This window comes from Mastomys coucha, unplaced genomic scaffold, assembly GCF_008632895.1.
Source record: "Mastomys coucha isolate ucsf_1 unplaced genomic scaffold, UCSF_Mcou_1 pScaffold7, whole genome shotgun sequence".
Taxonomy (NCBI): Eukaryota; Metazoa; Chordata; class Mammalia; order Rodentia; family Muridae; genus Mastomys; species Mastomys coucha.
In genome coordinates, this window is record NW_022196913.1 from 96774763 (window position 1) to 96790868 (window position 16106).

A 16106-nucleotide genomic window follows, 5' to 3' on the forward strand; every position below is an offset into this window, starting at 1 on the left:
GAGATCTCTTTGGTGTGTGTGTGTGTGTGTGTGTGTGTGTGTGTGTGTGTGTAACTCTGCTCCACACAAGGTCAAACACAGACAAGGATCAAGTCCTAGAGATCTCTTTGGTGAATCCTGAAACCATTTCACAGATATATCTGCAAAGACAAATGATTCAGATTGGTGCTCTGTCTTTTGTAGGTCTTACATCACAAGCTGATAGGAAGCATCCTGATTGGCTCCTTCAGAGTGGATGTGGGGACGGTGTACAACCAACCTGGTAAGCAAGGTTCCCTTACCCATCTTGCTTCTTACTCTTCTTTGGTTGACTCTCTGCTCTGCAAAGCTGGGATTTTCCTATGTGGGTCACTAGACTGAAAGTCTCCCAAATGCTTATGGTCAGTTGGAGGAAAAGTCAGAGGGTGGGAGAGAGGATGAGGGGAAGCAAGAGAGTGGGATAGCCTGAGGACTGGGGATATCTACAAACGGCTACTATTGTAAGCATCGGAGAGAGGAGACCAGGAGCCTGGGGGTGTGGGAGGGGATGAGGGAGCCACTGTCCATCTGCAAAGGATACTACTTACAAGGTATGTTCATAGGTCATCAGTTCTGCGACAAGTGGGCACTGCTTACAGATCCCGGGGACATCAGGACTGGCACCAAGGGCTACCTGAAGTGTGACATTAGCGTGACCGGGAAAGGAGACATCTTAAAGACCAACCCCAAAACCTCTGATGCTGAGGAGCAAATAGAGAAGTAAGATAGAGCCAACCAGAGCCATAAAAGAGAAATTCTATGTCCTCCTCTGTCTCTTTCCCCTCTCCACTCTCTTTTGTATGGGCATGTGAGAGCTGCCAAGCTCATGGCCTGTCCATCAGAGACGCAGCTCTGTCAGATGCCTGAATGCATCTTCTCAAAGTCATGGCTCTTTGAGGAGCTTGGATTTTCAGACAAGAACATTGTTTCCCATAAAAGCTTATTTTAGATAAGCCATTCTATTATTATTGCTGCTGTTGTTGTTGTTACTATTTCTTTGAGAATTTTATATAATGTACCTCGGTCATATTCACCCACAGTCCTCCATTCTACCATTCCCAGATCAAACCCCTCTTTCCTATGCATCCCCTACTTCCTGTCCTTTTTGCTGTTGCTACTCTGCAGCATGTGTCCATCCTCTGGCTCTGACAGTCTTTCTACCATGCCTTCTATGTTCTCTGACCCTTACATGTATGTATTACACAGATAAGCCATTCTTGAGATTATATGATTTATCCACATGTAGCTGTTGTTTTTTTCTTTGAAAGAAACATCCTTTCAACCACTGGTTTATGACACACACAAAAAAGGATTTAAATAATTCTAGACAGAAAACTTGGTTTATGATGAACCCCAGTGTTTTTCTATACCCAGATTTTTCTTGCTCTCTGCCTTCAGCCTGTACCCACCCTTCCTTCCTGCTCTTGACTGGCAGATCTTTTCATTTTAAAATTTTCTTGTCTCCCTTTAGGAACCTTTTGATCCCTCAAGGGTTTCCATCAGAGAGACCTTGGGCCAGGTTCTACGTGAGACTCTACCGAGCGGAAGGATTACCCAAAATGAACTCCAGCATTATGGCAAATGTCACGAAAGCATTTGTTGGTGACAGTAAGGACCTTGTGGACCCCTTCGTGGAAGTGTCCTTTGCTGGGCAGATGGTGAGGAGACTGTGTCACCAACAGTGGCAATTATATCTTGCTCTGAATCCACAACATTTTTAACCAAATGAAGTTATGCTAAAAGTGCCTCAGAGAGTCGGGCAGTGGTGGTGCATGCCTTTAATCCCAACACTTGGGAGGCAGAGGCAGGTGGATTTCTGAGTTCGAGGCCAGCCTGGTCTACAGAGTGAGTTCCAGGACAGCCAGGGTTATACAGAGAAACCTTGTCTTGAAAAACAAACAAACAAACAAAAAAGAGTAAAAGTGCCTCAGAGAAAACCTTGTCACAAGAAGGGGAGGTGTTAGGTATCAGAGATGCAGAGGTCAGTTGCTCACTCACGCCTCGCTGGGGTTTGTGGAAAAGAGCTAAGGTTAGATGTGTTGCAACCTAGGGTCAGGTAGGAAAACATCTTTGCTCACAGTTGGCTACTTCTCTAAGCAAGTACCAGGCCCTGTAGAATTACCACTCTCTCCTAACCCATTTCTCAATTTCCCAGGCAATCATTCTCTCACATAACCCTAGATAACTCTGTTCTTTTTCTCACAGCCCAGGCTTGTGGTCAAAGCTGCAGTGTGCCTTACTGGACTTTGAAACTTTGAATAGCATGTGCTTTGAAAGCATGCCCCTGTCCCTTCCTCTCAGCAGGAATAAATTATGGAGGAGTGTGTCTAACTTGCATTGAATTTGAAGGGCACATAGGACATCTCTGTTTTATGACAAGGAAACTGAGGTCCATACTGCAGCTTTGATTTACTCAAGGTCATACGTGACGTTCACCTTGATCTTTATGTAGGCATGATCTCAGGGTCTAGCTATGTCTGCTACTTTCCTGGAGACACATGGAACAACTCCTATTTATAAGAGAGGCAGTCACCTCAACACTTACCTGTTGAGTAGAAACTTCCAAGGACAACGATTCACCTTTGGCCCAGTGCCCTGCATAACATCTAGGCCAGTAGTAATGTTAGGAGGGTGTAGTTGATTTCACAGGTGCCAGGGAGGCAAGTCCAAGATCTTTGGTAATTCCCTTTCCATCTCTAGGTGCCTTGAAGTCTTTTCTTTGGCCATTTATCTCCATGGCTCACATCCTCCTGGCTGTACTTTCAGGGGCGAACCTCTGTGCAAAAGAATTGTGCTGACCCTGTGTGGCATGAGCAGGTGGTCTTCAAGGAAATGTTCCCTCCCCTGTGCCGGAGGGTGAAAATTCAGGTGTGGGATGAAGGCAGCATGAACGACGTCACTCTGGCAACCCACTTCATCGACCTGAAGAAAATCTCCAACGAGCAGGATGGGGATAAAGGTAGAGAGTTTTGTGTGTCTGACTCAGAAGTAGGTCTCAATCCCACAGTCACCTTTAAAGAGAGAGGATCGTGGCAGTGCGTACCCAACACCTTTCATGGTTCTGTGGTCTGGCTTAGTTAAGCTCATGATAGAACCAAACTTGAGATTGCCACCTAGTGTGGTGTGTCCCTGTTCTACTAAGAAAACAGAAGTCAGATAAAACCAAAGCTCAGTAAACTAAAATCTATAGGCCAGTCTGTCTTGATACGTGTTTTTGTACGGTGCATGTGTTCAATGGAAACATGTTTTACCCTGAATAAAAATTATGTCCCTAGTCTCTTGAGGGGAACATGTGAGCTTGAGGGTGGTAGGGGCCGTGGGTGACTGTGCACTCAGGATGCTGGGAGAGCCTCCGTTAATCCACAAAGCACTGAAGGTGGCAGGGAGGGAAAGAACCCTCACTCAGTATATGACTTGATTTCCAAAATCCCATTAGTGTGTGTAAGAAGTTCTAAATTAAGCCCCATTTAAATTCATGACCACCTTTCTCTGCACTGCATATTGTGTTGATTGACAAGTATACATACCTATATATCACATACACATATAATTAGATGGTCAAGTACAAACATACATATATACATGTGTATGTTAAACATATCACATGTCACATAAAGATGACATCAGTGTAGCTCTTTTATTTTTTCTTAACAAGATGAATATTTTCCAGGAGCAGAGACTTGTATATTTTCGTGTCCTTTATAAAGCAGCCCTCAAGCATGCTCTCTGGTTCTTCATAGTACAGCAACGCTCACCACGTTACATAAAACCACACTCATCCATCTACGCTTTCTCAACTAGATGTTAAGTTGTTTTATTCACAGCATTTTAGAAGCCTCTTGATGGCGCTCAGAAAGACAGATGTTTATGTTTTTGAAGTAGACATCAGGGACTATAAAATCTTTTCTATCCTTTTAACAATAATTTTTCTGCTTCTTTAAGTTTGCCCAAAGGAGAACTGAATCCGAGGGATAGAATCTAGTCTGCAGAAGTCAGAGTTGTGGAAAGGAGACATGTAGACAGACAGAAAAACGTTTTCTTGGCAACTATGGGGGAATTGATAAGTAAATTATGACTCCCTATTTCTTTGCACCTGTGGGGGCGTGCCCTAAGAGCCCATGTGAAACCCTTAGTAGAGATTATCTTGTTAATCCTGACAGGTGAGCTAGGCACTATTAGCGTTTCCTCCACATGAGGAAACTGAGGTACAAGGAAGGTAATAAATCTGTCTAGTCTCATGCAGCTGAAAAGTCCCAAAGCTGGAATTTGAACCCACACAGTTGAGTCTCCCGAAACATCAGGCTGATTTGCCTTTCAGAAAGGAGCATGGGTAGGAGAAGGTGTGGGTCAGTGGTCAGAGCTCTTGCTTACAATGTGAGTGGCCTCGAGTTTGATTTCTAGTACTGAAAAATAAAGGGCAGTTGTGTTGACAGGTGCTCTCATGGATGCCATATATTTTTTCAGATGCTCTGTATTGAGAGAAACCCCTGTGGCAGGAGTAAGTTAAAATCACCAGGTCTTTTCAGGTCTATGTCTAGGAAATATTTTTGAATATTTATTTCTCACCATCTCTACCACCTTACCCTTGTCCAAACTACAGTGTCCTTAGCTTTTATGATGAAATTATTCCCAAAGCAGTTTTCCCACATCCATCTTGCAAACCTTCACATGGTAGCCACATTGGTTTTAACTGGTTCTCAACCTTCCTAATGCTGTGACCCTTTAATACAGCACCTCATGTTGTGGTAACCCCCACCCATAAAATTATTATTGTTACTACTTCATAACTGTAATTTTGCTATTATTGTGAATTGTAATATAAATATCTGATATGCAGGATATGTGATATGTGACCCCCAAAGGAGCTGTGACCCACAGGTTGAGAACCACTGGTCTTAAGAGACAAGGTTACATTATAGATTTGATAAAATCCCTTTAAAATATTCTTAATGATACTAAGATAGTGAGCAAAAGTCAGAACAAGGTCTAAGGCCTCTCACCTGTCCAAACTCTTCTCCTGTATCTCTAGTTCCATACCTTTTCCAGCTGGCTTACAACCCCTCCCCATTCTTCCATGCTTCTTCAATTTACAGCCTCGCCCCTTCCTCCATGCTCCATCACTGGTTTACAGCCCCTTCCCCATTCTTCCATGTTCCATCAGCCTATCATTTTTTTCTTGCAATAGAAGATGTATCCCCTTCATAGTGTTGATACTGTAAATATTTATATAAATGTTTCTATGTTCAATCTTTGTATCAACTTGTCCTCTGCTGAACTCCATGGTTGACATTGAGCATGCTCCCTAGCTCATGTTAGGAATAGATAAACATTTAATGGCTAAATGGTGACAGAAGGATGCAAAGTGGACTTCATAATATTATTTTAATTTAATTTTATTTTTTACTTACTTTACATCCTGTTCACTGCCTCCTCTCCCGGTCACCCTCCCTACAATCCTTCCATCCCCTTCCCCTTCTCCTCTGAGCAGGTGGGGGCCTCCCTGGGCATCCTCCCACCCTGGTACTTCAAGTCTCTGTGAGGCTAGGAGCTTCCTCTCCCTCTGAGGCCAGACAAGGCAGCCCAGCTAAAAGAACATATTCCACGAACAGGCAGCAGCTTTTGGAATAGCCCTCATTCCAGTTCTTTAGGACTCACATGAAGACCAAGCTGCACATCAGCTACATATGTGCAGGGATGGCCTCTATAATATTACAAATGTGAAAAAGTGCAAATGTGCAAAAGAGAGACTAGGTAGAAAATGAGCAAAATATTGTCTTTGGAAAGGATGTCTTTTAAATATTTTCTTTTGTCTGTATAGCATGTATTTTTATATGTAGCTTTTATAAAACAAACACATAGTAAGTGTGAAAGTGCAGCCAGTTACTAACTCAGCTTTTCCTCAGGTTTTCTTCCCACTTTCGGACCTGCCTGGATTAACCTGTATGGCTCTCCCAGGAACCACAGTCTCATGGACGACTACCAGGAGCTGAATGAAGGCTTTGGGGAGGGTGTGTCGTTCAGGGGCCGGATCTTGGTGGAAATTGCTGTGGAGATCCTGTCAGGTGGGGCCCAGGAATCTAAGTTCTCCAAGGCTCTGAAGGAGCTGAAGCTGTCTTCCAAAGACAAAGACTCTAAATCTTCTAAAGGCTCCAGTAAGGACAAGGCTGACAAAGCCGACGATGGCAAAGCCCAGCAGGCTACTGACAAGACCAACTCCACAGAAGTGGAGGTGGAATCTTTTGCTGTCCCCCCAGAGGTAGGTCCAAGCACCGCTCCTCCATTCCTGATGGTAATGGAACCCAGGGAGGGCAAAGGGAGACGGCACTTGTCACAGGTCCCAGAAGACGTTTTCCTGTACAGGTCTCTTCTTCCTAGCAAAACTGTGTTGGCCTAGTGCAGAATCTTTGGGCATGTTCTCAGGTCATGCAAATAGTATGGCCATATGCTCATGATGAACTTCTTCAGAATCTCTCAAGCATGGATTTCATGGGAACTCACAAAAGAAGACGAAAAACGTAGCTGGAGGTATTAGTAGGCTGGATGGGGAAACTGCCTGTCTAGTTTGGTTTAGCTGCAGCTGTGTTATCCTGGAGTAATTTTTGGATGTGTGACCATGTAGGAAGAGAGAAGACAGGAGAGAATAGTAGGCAACAAGCTGTGTGCTAAGAGCTCAAGAAGCCCCACAAACCCAGGAGGAAAACGAAAGCCCACAGAATGCTTCTCTCCAATGAGTTCCTACCAGAGACACATCAGCATTTCCTCTGCCCAACTCTGTGTTAATGGCAAGAGCTTGGGGTGTCAAGATGACATCAGCTGTGACTATCCTCTCGGTGTTTATCCTAGTGACAGTTTGTAGTCAAGGGAGCAGATGAGTTCTATGTGACAGCAGCAGAGGAAGGTTGATTCCAGTTGATACTGGTTAATTCTGTCTATGGAAGCATTTCTCAGGCCAACAGGTAGGGAGGTGATGGCCACTTACACCGAGCTGTCCATTCTTAGGGAGACTGGGCAGATCTCAGAAGTGCAGTAGGAGACTCACCCTTACTTTGCAAGTGCTTTCTATTTTGATTTCTGGGGTCTCAAGAACCCATTGCAGAGAACTCGGAGCTCAGGGTTGAAAACCTTGGCATTAGTTCTACAAGTGGCTCTAATGCCAACGCTGCCCTAGGTTGTCATTTCTTCTTCAGCTAAATGAGGTTATATAGCTCACTTTGTCATAGACAACACCTAGAGGCTGATGAGAAAGTTTGTATTAATTGTCATCAGATCTTTTAGCATGTACATAGTTAAGCTTACAATGTCTTTCTGGCTATTATCCATGGCTGACTCTCTCCACCAAGGTGCAGCTATTTAGAGCTTGCCACCTGTGGCTTGTATCTTGGCTCTTTCAGCCCCTCTTCCTCCACCACCTGTCTTTGGACTCTCATCTGGAAAAACTTTTCTGGAAACGTGTGTTATCAGTTTGTTTGGGGCAAAACTGGCATTGTCTGCATGGGGCTGTGAGTGTTTGTGTGTGTGTGTGTGTGTGTGTGTGTGTGTGTGTGTGTATCTGTGTGTGTGCGAGCATGCACGCGTCCATGGGGTTACATGTTCAGACTATAAGCCAACATTAGAAACTTGACTTTGAATTTGTGGGTAGCTTAATGGCCATTCACACACATCTCCTACTCCTGCTGTGAGCACTCCTGCTGTGGGCCAGGTTGTATAGTGATATCCAAGGAGAAAGAAGCTAGGGAAATATTCAGAATTTAAGTCAACAGCCTTAAGATAGTTTGCTGAGAGTTCCTATAAAAAAGAAGTTCTAGTAGAAAGCAAGGGAGGTTGGCTAGGGAGTGGACTTTTCTACAAGTCATGGTATAGAGAAGGTTACCAGGCCACTGCGGAGAAGGTGGTAGGTACAGGACAGTTGGCCAGCTTTTATGCCTCCAACCCCTCTGCATCTTGGCATCTTATTGGTGGCAGTTTCTTGTCAGAATCCTTACTTACCTATTATTGCACGAGCCACCTTAAGCTTAGCAGCTTGAAACATCCAAGGCTTGTTTTCCTGTGAGTGGGGAGTTTGAAGATACCTTAATACAAATGGTTCTGGTTCAGACATTCCTTGGAGGAAAGATCTTGGTAATGTGGATGGGAGGGTGATTGAGTTGTGACCCTTGTCACCCCATTGATCACCAGGGTGGATGTGGCTGCTCTAGCTGAGTAGGAGAGTGTTTCCTTCCTCGCTCACCACTCCCTGTGCATCCCTCCTGAAGCTGCAGGGGGGCTTCCGGGAATAGAGGAGGAGGAGGAGTATTCAGCCAAGGGTATAGGAGTAGCTGTGCTCCCCTGCTAGAACCTCCAAACAAGCTCTCAAGATCCTGGCAGAGGCTATGATCCTCTGAAGGTATCACAGGACTGAAGGACCCATCTCAGGATGGCTGCCCGGCACTCAGGAGGCCTTAGTGCCTTGTTGGCTATTGGTATGAGAATACAGTTCCTTATGCTGGAGACTCCCATAGATCTGAATATCCTTATGACATAGTAGTTCATTCCTTCCCCAAGGATGGTGACCTAGGAGAGAGAATGGCCATGACCAAGCTGACACCACAGGCTGACATTTCTGCTGTGTTCCTTCTTGTTAGGGGCAAATCCTCAGTCTCCCGCAGCCAGAACAGATCAACCCTTTCTTGCTGTGTCTTTTTTTCTTTTTAGCTTCCCAGGGTCAGAGAGCCCAGTGTCACTGTCAGCAGTGACTTTATGCACATCTGGACGCTGGGGGACTCTGCGGCGCTGCCTTTTCCTAGTCTGCCTCCTTACTTACCAACGCTTCTTTCTCTTCTGCTAAACTCCCAAAGAGCGTAGCCAGCCCGCGGAAAGTCTGCGAATGCTGATTGAACAGCTTCATATCAAACATCTTGCTCACCATGGGCAAGAGTAAATACAGAGCCCAACTCCACGGAGCTTGTGCTGTAGAAGGGGGAGAGAATGCATGCAAAAATATATAGGGCAGGAAGCTGGAAGTGATGGATATGTTAGGAACCACAGATTGCTGCTGTTATTTATGGGATGAGAAAGTTTGCTGTTTAAAATCTGTGGCCTTTTGTGTGGGACAGCTAGATTTACATTGTGTCAGTACGGTGCAGGGGCTAGCATGCAGCAAGACATGCTTATCTCTGTTTGACTGTTTGAGCTGAGGCTTGACCCCTGTGCTAATTGTTTTTCTCTTTGCTGAGACAAAACCCTGTCTAAAAACAACCTTAAGAGAGGGGGTTTATGGCTCACAGTTTGAAGACACAGTCCATCAAAGTGGGGAAAGCTAGCCCCAGGTGCCACATTGTATCCATAGTCAGGGCGCCCAGAGATGAACTCTGATGCTCAGCTTACTTTGCGAGCTCAGTACACATTATGTAACAATCATTTATACAGTTTAAGGCATATTTCCAGAATCGGGCACAGGGGACGGGGTAGAAGATAATTCAAACTATTGGAATATTTACTGTAATTATAATTTGTAGGGCTTATATGTCTGCTCTTCACAAGTGTTTCAGGCCCTATTGTGAGACTTTTGTCACAGAGAAGGAAAGCAACAGCCAGAGTAAGGATGCCACTTGCTCAAAGTCCAGTAACTGGCAGGTCAGCTGGTCTGCTGCCACATCTGTCATCCTTGAGGTCTGCTTCTCCCCCCACCCCCCGGTCTCTGTGGTTTTCCACCCTCCTCCCAGAGAGTAAACTCAGCCTCCAGATGCAAGATAAAAGGCTGGTCGATAGACAGTGACTAAGCCTTACACTGTGCTGCCCTGCCCCTGTGTTTCTGGTCAAAAAGAAACATTTCCTGGATTGTCCAAGGCCACAGGAAAGGTCTCTTCTCACCCAATTATCTGAAATCCTTTGCTTCTCTGAGGGGCCTAGTTCAGGACTTGGGTTCAGTTCACTCCAAGTGTGTGGGGCCATAGCTGTTTCATTCTCTTAGCTTACACCTAAGGAATTTAAGCCTTGCTGTTCTTCCCTTGGACTTTAGTCAATGCAGCTGCAAAGCCAGAGAACCCTTTTTTTATATGTCTTCACCTCACTCAGAATCTTCACTCAGAAATGGTTCCACGTTAGGAAGAGCTACTCACAAAGAGCTGAGGAGTACCCTATGGTGTGCTGGTTGGTTCTCAATCTTTCTAACACTGAAACCCTTTAATACACTTCCTCATGTTGTGGTGATACCCCAACCATAAATTATTTCCATTGCTACTTTATAACTGGAGCTTTGCTACTGTTAAGAAATTGTAATGTAAATATATTTGGGGATGAAGGTTTGGCAAAGAGGTTGTAGCCCACAGGCTGAGAGCCGCTGCCTTATGGCCTGCCGTAGTCCAGTCTTCCAGATTATCTGTAGGTGACTTGACCATGCATCCTTGGTGAAGAATAGGTCTTAAGCCACAGCTGACTTAATCTTGCCGTGTGATGATCACAACAGTGACCTTGCAAGCCCCTTAGTCTTTCTGCACTTTATTTTATAAAGGTAAACGGTAGAGGTTGGAGTAGATAGCTCCCATGTTCTTTTCAATATAGAAGAAGCATTTCTGACTCAAGTACAAGTGGATCCCTTCCAACAGCCTTCAGTGTGCATGGCACCCCAGATACACAAGATCGATTGACACTTTTGCTGTGCCTAACGCTTCCCTCTCTTTATAAGAGTTTCCTAATTGCCTTGGAGTTTTATTGCTGTGAAGAGACACTGTGACCAAGGCAATTCTTAGAACGGCAAACATTTCATTGTAATTGGGGCTGGCTTACAGCATTATCATCATAGCAGGAAGCATGGCAGTGTACAGACAGATGTGGTGTTGGAGGAGCCAAGATTTCTACATTTTGATCTGAGGTTAGCCAGGAGGAGAAGCTCTTCTGCAGGCAGCCAGGAGGAGGCTCTTCTACACTTGAGCACTAGGACACTTAAAAGTCCATCCCCATTTCCTACGACAAAGCCGCACCTACTCCAACAAGACCACACCTCGTAATAGTGCCAGTCCCCATGGGCAAAGCAATCAAACGCATGAGTCCATGGAGCCCAAGCCTTTTCAAACCACTGTACTAATTATTTAAGGAAGTAAAACTTTGACTATGGATCAGCCCCAAGGCAACAGCTTAGCATATGTTAATCTCACAGAACACATGGAAATAGTCTCGATTCCAGGCACTTTAAGTTGTTATAAGGGACATTAATAAATGTATATGAACACTGCATCTAAGCCCTGCAGTTATGCTCATGTGTAAGGGTCCAGTGCTGTGGCTCTCAGCATCTTGTCTTTAATTTCCTGGGTCTAAACACCTGTTCAGTGTTGCTTTCCACCCCGAAACAGCGTCTTGGGTAGACACACACCAAGCTTATCTTTTGCCGTGAAAGGAGACTGTTTTCTCTGTATGTTAAGCTAGCAGTTCAGAGAGTGATTCTGTGTCATTTTAGACCAGTGGCTAGCTGAGTTTGGACTTGAGTTTGTTGGCCATGATTGCTGCCTGTCTGCTTAATGGCATGACATGGCATTTCCAGCTGTAACAGAGTCAGGCATCTATGAAGCATACCAGGCCAAAGGAGTTTCACTAACTTGGCTTTCTGGAGAGGAAAGGAAGCCAGCTCTGTCTAGCAACTTCTTTTCTCTCTGTAGATTATACCGGAAAAATATGAGGACTTTTTACTCTTTGGAGCCTTTTTTGAAGCTACCATGATTGACAGGAAGATTGGAGACAAACCTATCAGCTTTGAAGTTTCTATTGGTGAGTGCGGACACTTGCAGGGCTTGGGGACTGTTTGTCTCTTGAATAAGTAAACTAATGCCTTACATAAGGCATTACATACTGTGGTGGAGATTATAGTCAGGACCTCAAAAAAAAAAAAAAGGCTACTTCCCTGGCCACCCAGAGTCCACACATAAAGAGTAGATTTGCTCCTATAGATCTTTAAAAACAAACAAACATACGTACAAAAACAAAACAGTAATCAGTGTAGGTTTGAATTCAGGGGCTTGGGTTACTAATCTTGGTTCTATTACTTTGGGATGACTTAATTTCTCTGGGTCTTGGCTTCCTTGTGTATACAATGGGAATTATAATGACTCCTCACAGAATTGCAAGATTTGAAGAACTGATGCCACACATCGTACAATAGAGGCTACAGCCATAGTCCCCGGCCATCGTCCTTGGCTAATGTGCAGCTCAGCTAAAAGCACTAATTCCATCCAAGAAGAACAGACCCACATCCAGGCAGTTCTGTTGTAACAGCAGAGAGGGATGTAGATAGAGATGAGATGCAGCCCTGAGCTACACAGCTGGAGGCCTGGCAGAGAGCCCCATGTCTGCATGTTCACAGGATGAAGATGTCTGTTAGGACTATAAAGGACAAAATTCTGACAGGAGAGGCCTTGTCTTTTTTTTTTTCTCCTTTTATTGATTTCCTGAAAAATGAATACTTTCATGATTATGATTTCTGTTCCCTCGATTCCTCCTGGTCCCTCCCACCTCCCCTCTTATCTGGATCCACCCTCTTTCTGTCTCTCACAAGAAAACAAACAGGCTTCTAAGGGATATGTAATATGATATGATGTGATAAAACAAAAATTAACATATCAGATAGTCAAGAGGAGGCACAAGAATAGACACCCACTCATTTGAACAGTCAGGAAGCTCATAAAAACACTAAGCTGGAAGCCACTCTATATGCATAAAGGACCTGTAGTATAAATAGAGAAAAATATACAAATAAATAATAGAAATATAAAAAAATAAACAATATATATAATATATAAAAATTTTAAAAAAATAACAATTTTAAAAAGGGAAAGCTCTGATGTGACATTATGAGACAAGGAAGCTCAAAAGCTGCTGTTGAATTAATTGTCTGTTGGCCATCATGGTGGATATGCAGCCTATTTTTAAGGGTTCTTTGTTTTCCCAGTGAGACTCCCTTGGAGGAAACTAAATTCCCATTTGAAAGAGGTTATCAATTGGAAATTGTTTCTGGGTTAGGGATGGGGCCAGTGACCATTTCTCCTTTCAGCTCTAGGACCCCAGTTGGAGCAGTGTGAAGTCCCTGTGCATGCTGGAGGGATGGAGGGACCTTCTCTTACATGAAGACCTTTCCCCTCCCCCGCTCTCCCGCTCTCTCCAATACCCATTCATGCTCTTTAAAATCATGATGTCATCTTTAGACACTCAGATTTCTCTTAGAGAAAAAGCAGTTTTGAGAAGGTTCCTAATATTTTTATTGAGAAAACAAACAAACAAACAAAAACAAAAACAACAAAAACAAGAAAGCAAACCCTGATTACCAAATGACACATCCAGAATGATAGTTTACCAAGTTTCCATGGCTAGTTTCGGTAGGAGGTACACACTAAGATGTTAAAGGCAGGGATAACTCAGAGAGCCAAGGCATTTTGCTGCTAAGTCCAATCACCTGACATTGGTCTCTGGGAGGCACAGGTAGGAGGAGGGAACCCAGCTTCTACATGGTGTCCTCAGACCTCCATACATACTCATAGATATATGTACACACAGAAAATAATGTGATAAAATTAAAATAGGTAAAAAAAAAAAATAACATGGCTATAAATAACTTAAAACCTCCAGTGGATTTTCTTTTTCCTTAATTGTCTTTCTTGACTTGCAACTTGTGTAGGTTTTACAAACAGGAAAATAAGAATTGTTGACTTTGTCAACCAGTTTTCTTATTCTCCATCAGTTGCTCTTTCTGCATTTGTCTTGAGATCTTAGCTCCTTGCTGTGAGAGGGTGTGGGGTATGCCAAGCTGACTGATTCTGGCTCCTTGCTGTGAGAGGGTATGGGATATGCCAAGCTGACTGATGCCACTCACTGACACCCAGCCCATTGCTCTCATCTCTGAAGGAAACTTTGGGAACCTGATTGATGGAGGGTCTCATCATGGGAGTAAGAAGAAATCAGCTGATCTGACTGAAGAGGATGTTCCTCTACTGCATGAAGGGGAAAAAGATGTGGCCCATGACACTGTCATTTCCATGGCCTCCACCACCCACCCAGAGAAGCCTCTGGTGACAGAAGGGAACAGGTAGGAGACAGGGCAGGTGAGAGCAAAGTTTCGGCTGGGTGAAAATTTTTGCCAATTCCTGGGACTGCTTCACTCAGCTTTCAGTAAGATAAGAAACACAAACTCATCTCAGTGCTGGGAACCAGCCGTAAGCAAGGCAAGCATTATAACTTTCACTCTAGTAAATCCTTAGCTCCCAAGGACACACCCAGGGAATTCATCTAAAGACAGAGCGGCCATGCTGGTCACCGTTAGACCCAAGAGAAAACCCTTAGAAAACCCTTTCCGCGAATGTCTGGTTAAAACAATGCAGACATTTCCCTAGGAACTGACTTCCCAGTCTGTCTCCTCGGACACTGCTCCTCTTTCCAGATATGGCAGATCAGATGCCCCTATTTGGGCAGCTTGTAAATCACTCACCAGACTCTTTGTTTTCCTAGCTTGCCCTCTCTAGACAGGTCCCTCCACTCCTAGTCTTCCATCTCTCTGTTGGAGATCATCAGTTGTTCTCTTCCATATAGTAAAGATTTCTTTTATTTTAAATTATATGCATATGTGTGGGGCGGGGGTGCTGGTGAGGGAGCCAAGTTCATGTGTGAGTGTGCCTGCTGAATCCAGGATGGTGTGTCAGACCCCCTGGAGCTGGAGTCATGGTTGTGAGACACCCAACAGGGATGCTTGGAATGGAGCTTGGGCTTTTTAACTGCTGCACCATCTCTCCAGCCCCAGGTCTACTTCCCTTTCTGGCCAAAGCCAGTAAGTGACAAGATCTGGTCACTGTAAATCTTAGGTATTTGTTGTGTTCTTAATTCTGGCCATGTATTTCTCATTACTAAGACAAACATACCTGACAAAAGCAACTAGAGGCACAAGGTTTAATTCCCCTTATATTTTGTGGAGATACAGTCCACCATGATGAAGCAGGATTGGCAGCTGGTCACATCATGTTTACTATCAGGAAGTAGAGAGTGGACAGGAAGGGGGCCAAGCACTCCTCCAGGGAGGTTCTGCTTCCCAAAAGGTCTCCAACCTTCCCAAAAGGTGCCAGCATCAGGTGATCATGTGTTCAAGCACACACACACACACACACACACATACACACATACACACATATGCACACACACATATGCACACACACACACATGCACACACATAGACACATACATGCACACATAGATGTACACCACACCACACAGATATATATGCATACATGGGCACACACACACATTATATACAATGTACATCGATTACCCCTAATAAAATTCCACTGAGTGTGTGTTCTTGGCTTTCTGGTTTTGCAAAGTATGTGCATTTGCACACAACCTGCGCTTGGTAGAGATGAGGAAAAAAATCAGAATAGGTGACATCCAGTAGAGGCTTGTCATTACATCCTCAGGATAGGTTTATTCTTGCCCAAAGTCACAGGTGAGTGATGCTGGCCATCTGCACTGGCAGTCTTCACTCTGTGTCGGCATCCAGCTACCTTCTCATTGGTTGCTATCCCGTTTGCACAATGTCTTACCCAATGAGCCTCAACAGCCTCATGTCTCTGTGTGTCTTCAAAGACACAGCAACAAAACTGAAAACCACAGAGACAAAGACCTAGACTACCATTAGCACATGGTAACCCTGAGACAAATACAACAGTGTGGGCACTTTTTTAGATGCAGGGTCCTCAGTGAAGTGATTGCAGAGAGAAAACAGAATAGCTTAGTCTCTGACCTTTTGTCTTTGTTGTTGTCTTGCTGTAATGACAACTTCAGTTCCTGCCAAGAGCCTCTTTGGCTTTCTTTTTCTGAGCGGACACCTACTGGTTTATTTAGTTTTTACAGAGCAGACCAGGGCCCTTTGCTGATTCTGTTGTTTACTTAAGGAGAAATTTATGTTAGAGAGCTAAAAAGGAACATCCAATCTTTCAGGCTGAAGATCTTTGTAGATTTTTGTTTGAAAGGAAAAGAAAACTTGTTTCTACTTCCCTCCCTGCCCCTCCCATTCCTCCCTTTCCTTCTCCTCCCCTTCCCTCCACTCCCCTCTTTCTTCCCTTCTCCCTTCCTTCTCTCTT

The 16106-nt window shown here is 44.3% G+C and overlaps 1 protein-coding gene across 1 annotated transcript in view; it reads left to right on the top strand.

Moving 5' to 3' along the window:
- Fer1l6 (fer-1 like family member 6) overlaps positions 1-16106 on the top strand; it is a 121966-nt gene that overhangs the window by 16459 nt on the left and 89401 nt on the right. The window contains exons 6-12 of the mRNA XM_031359265.1: positions 184-262; positions 582-738; positions 1490-1676; positions 2785-2977; positions 5922-6274; positions 11649-11757; positions 13885-14065. Coding sequence (XP_031215125.1) covers positions 184-262; positions 582-738; positions 1490-1676; positions 2785-2977; positions 5922-6274; positions 11649-11757; positions 13885-14065 — 1259 coding nt within the window. The remainder of the gene's footprint in view (positions 1-183; positions 263-581; positions 739-1489; positions 1677-2784; positions 2978-5921; positions 6275-11648; positions 11758-13884; positions 14066-16106) is intronic.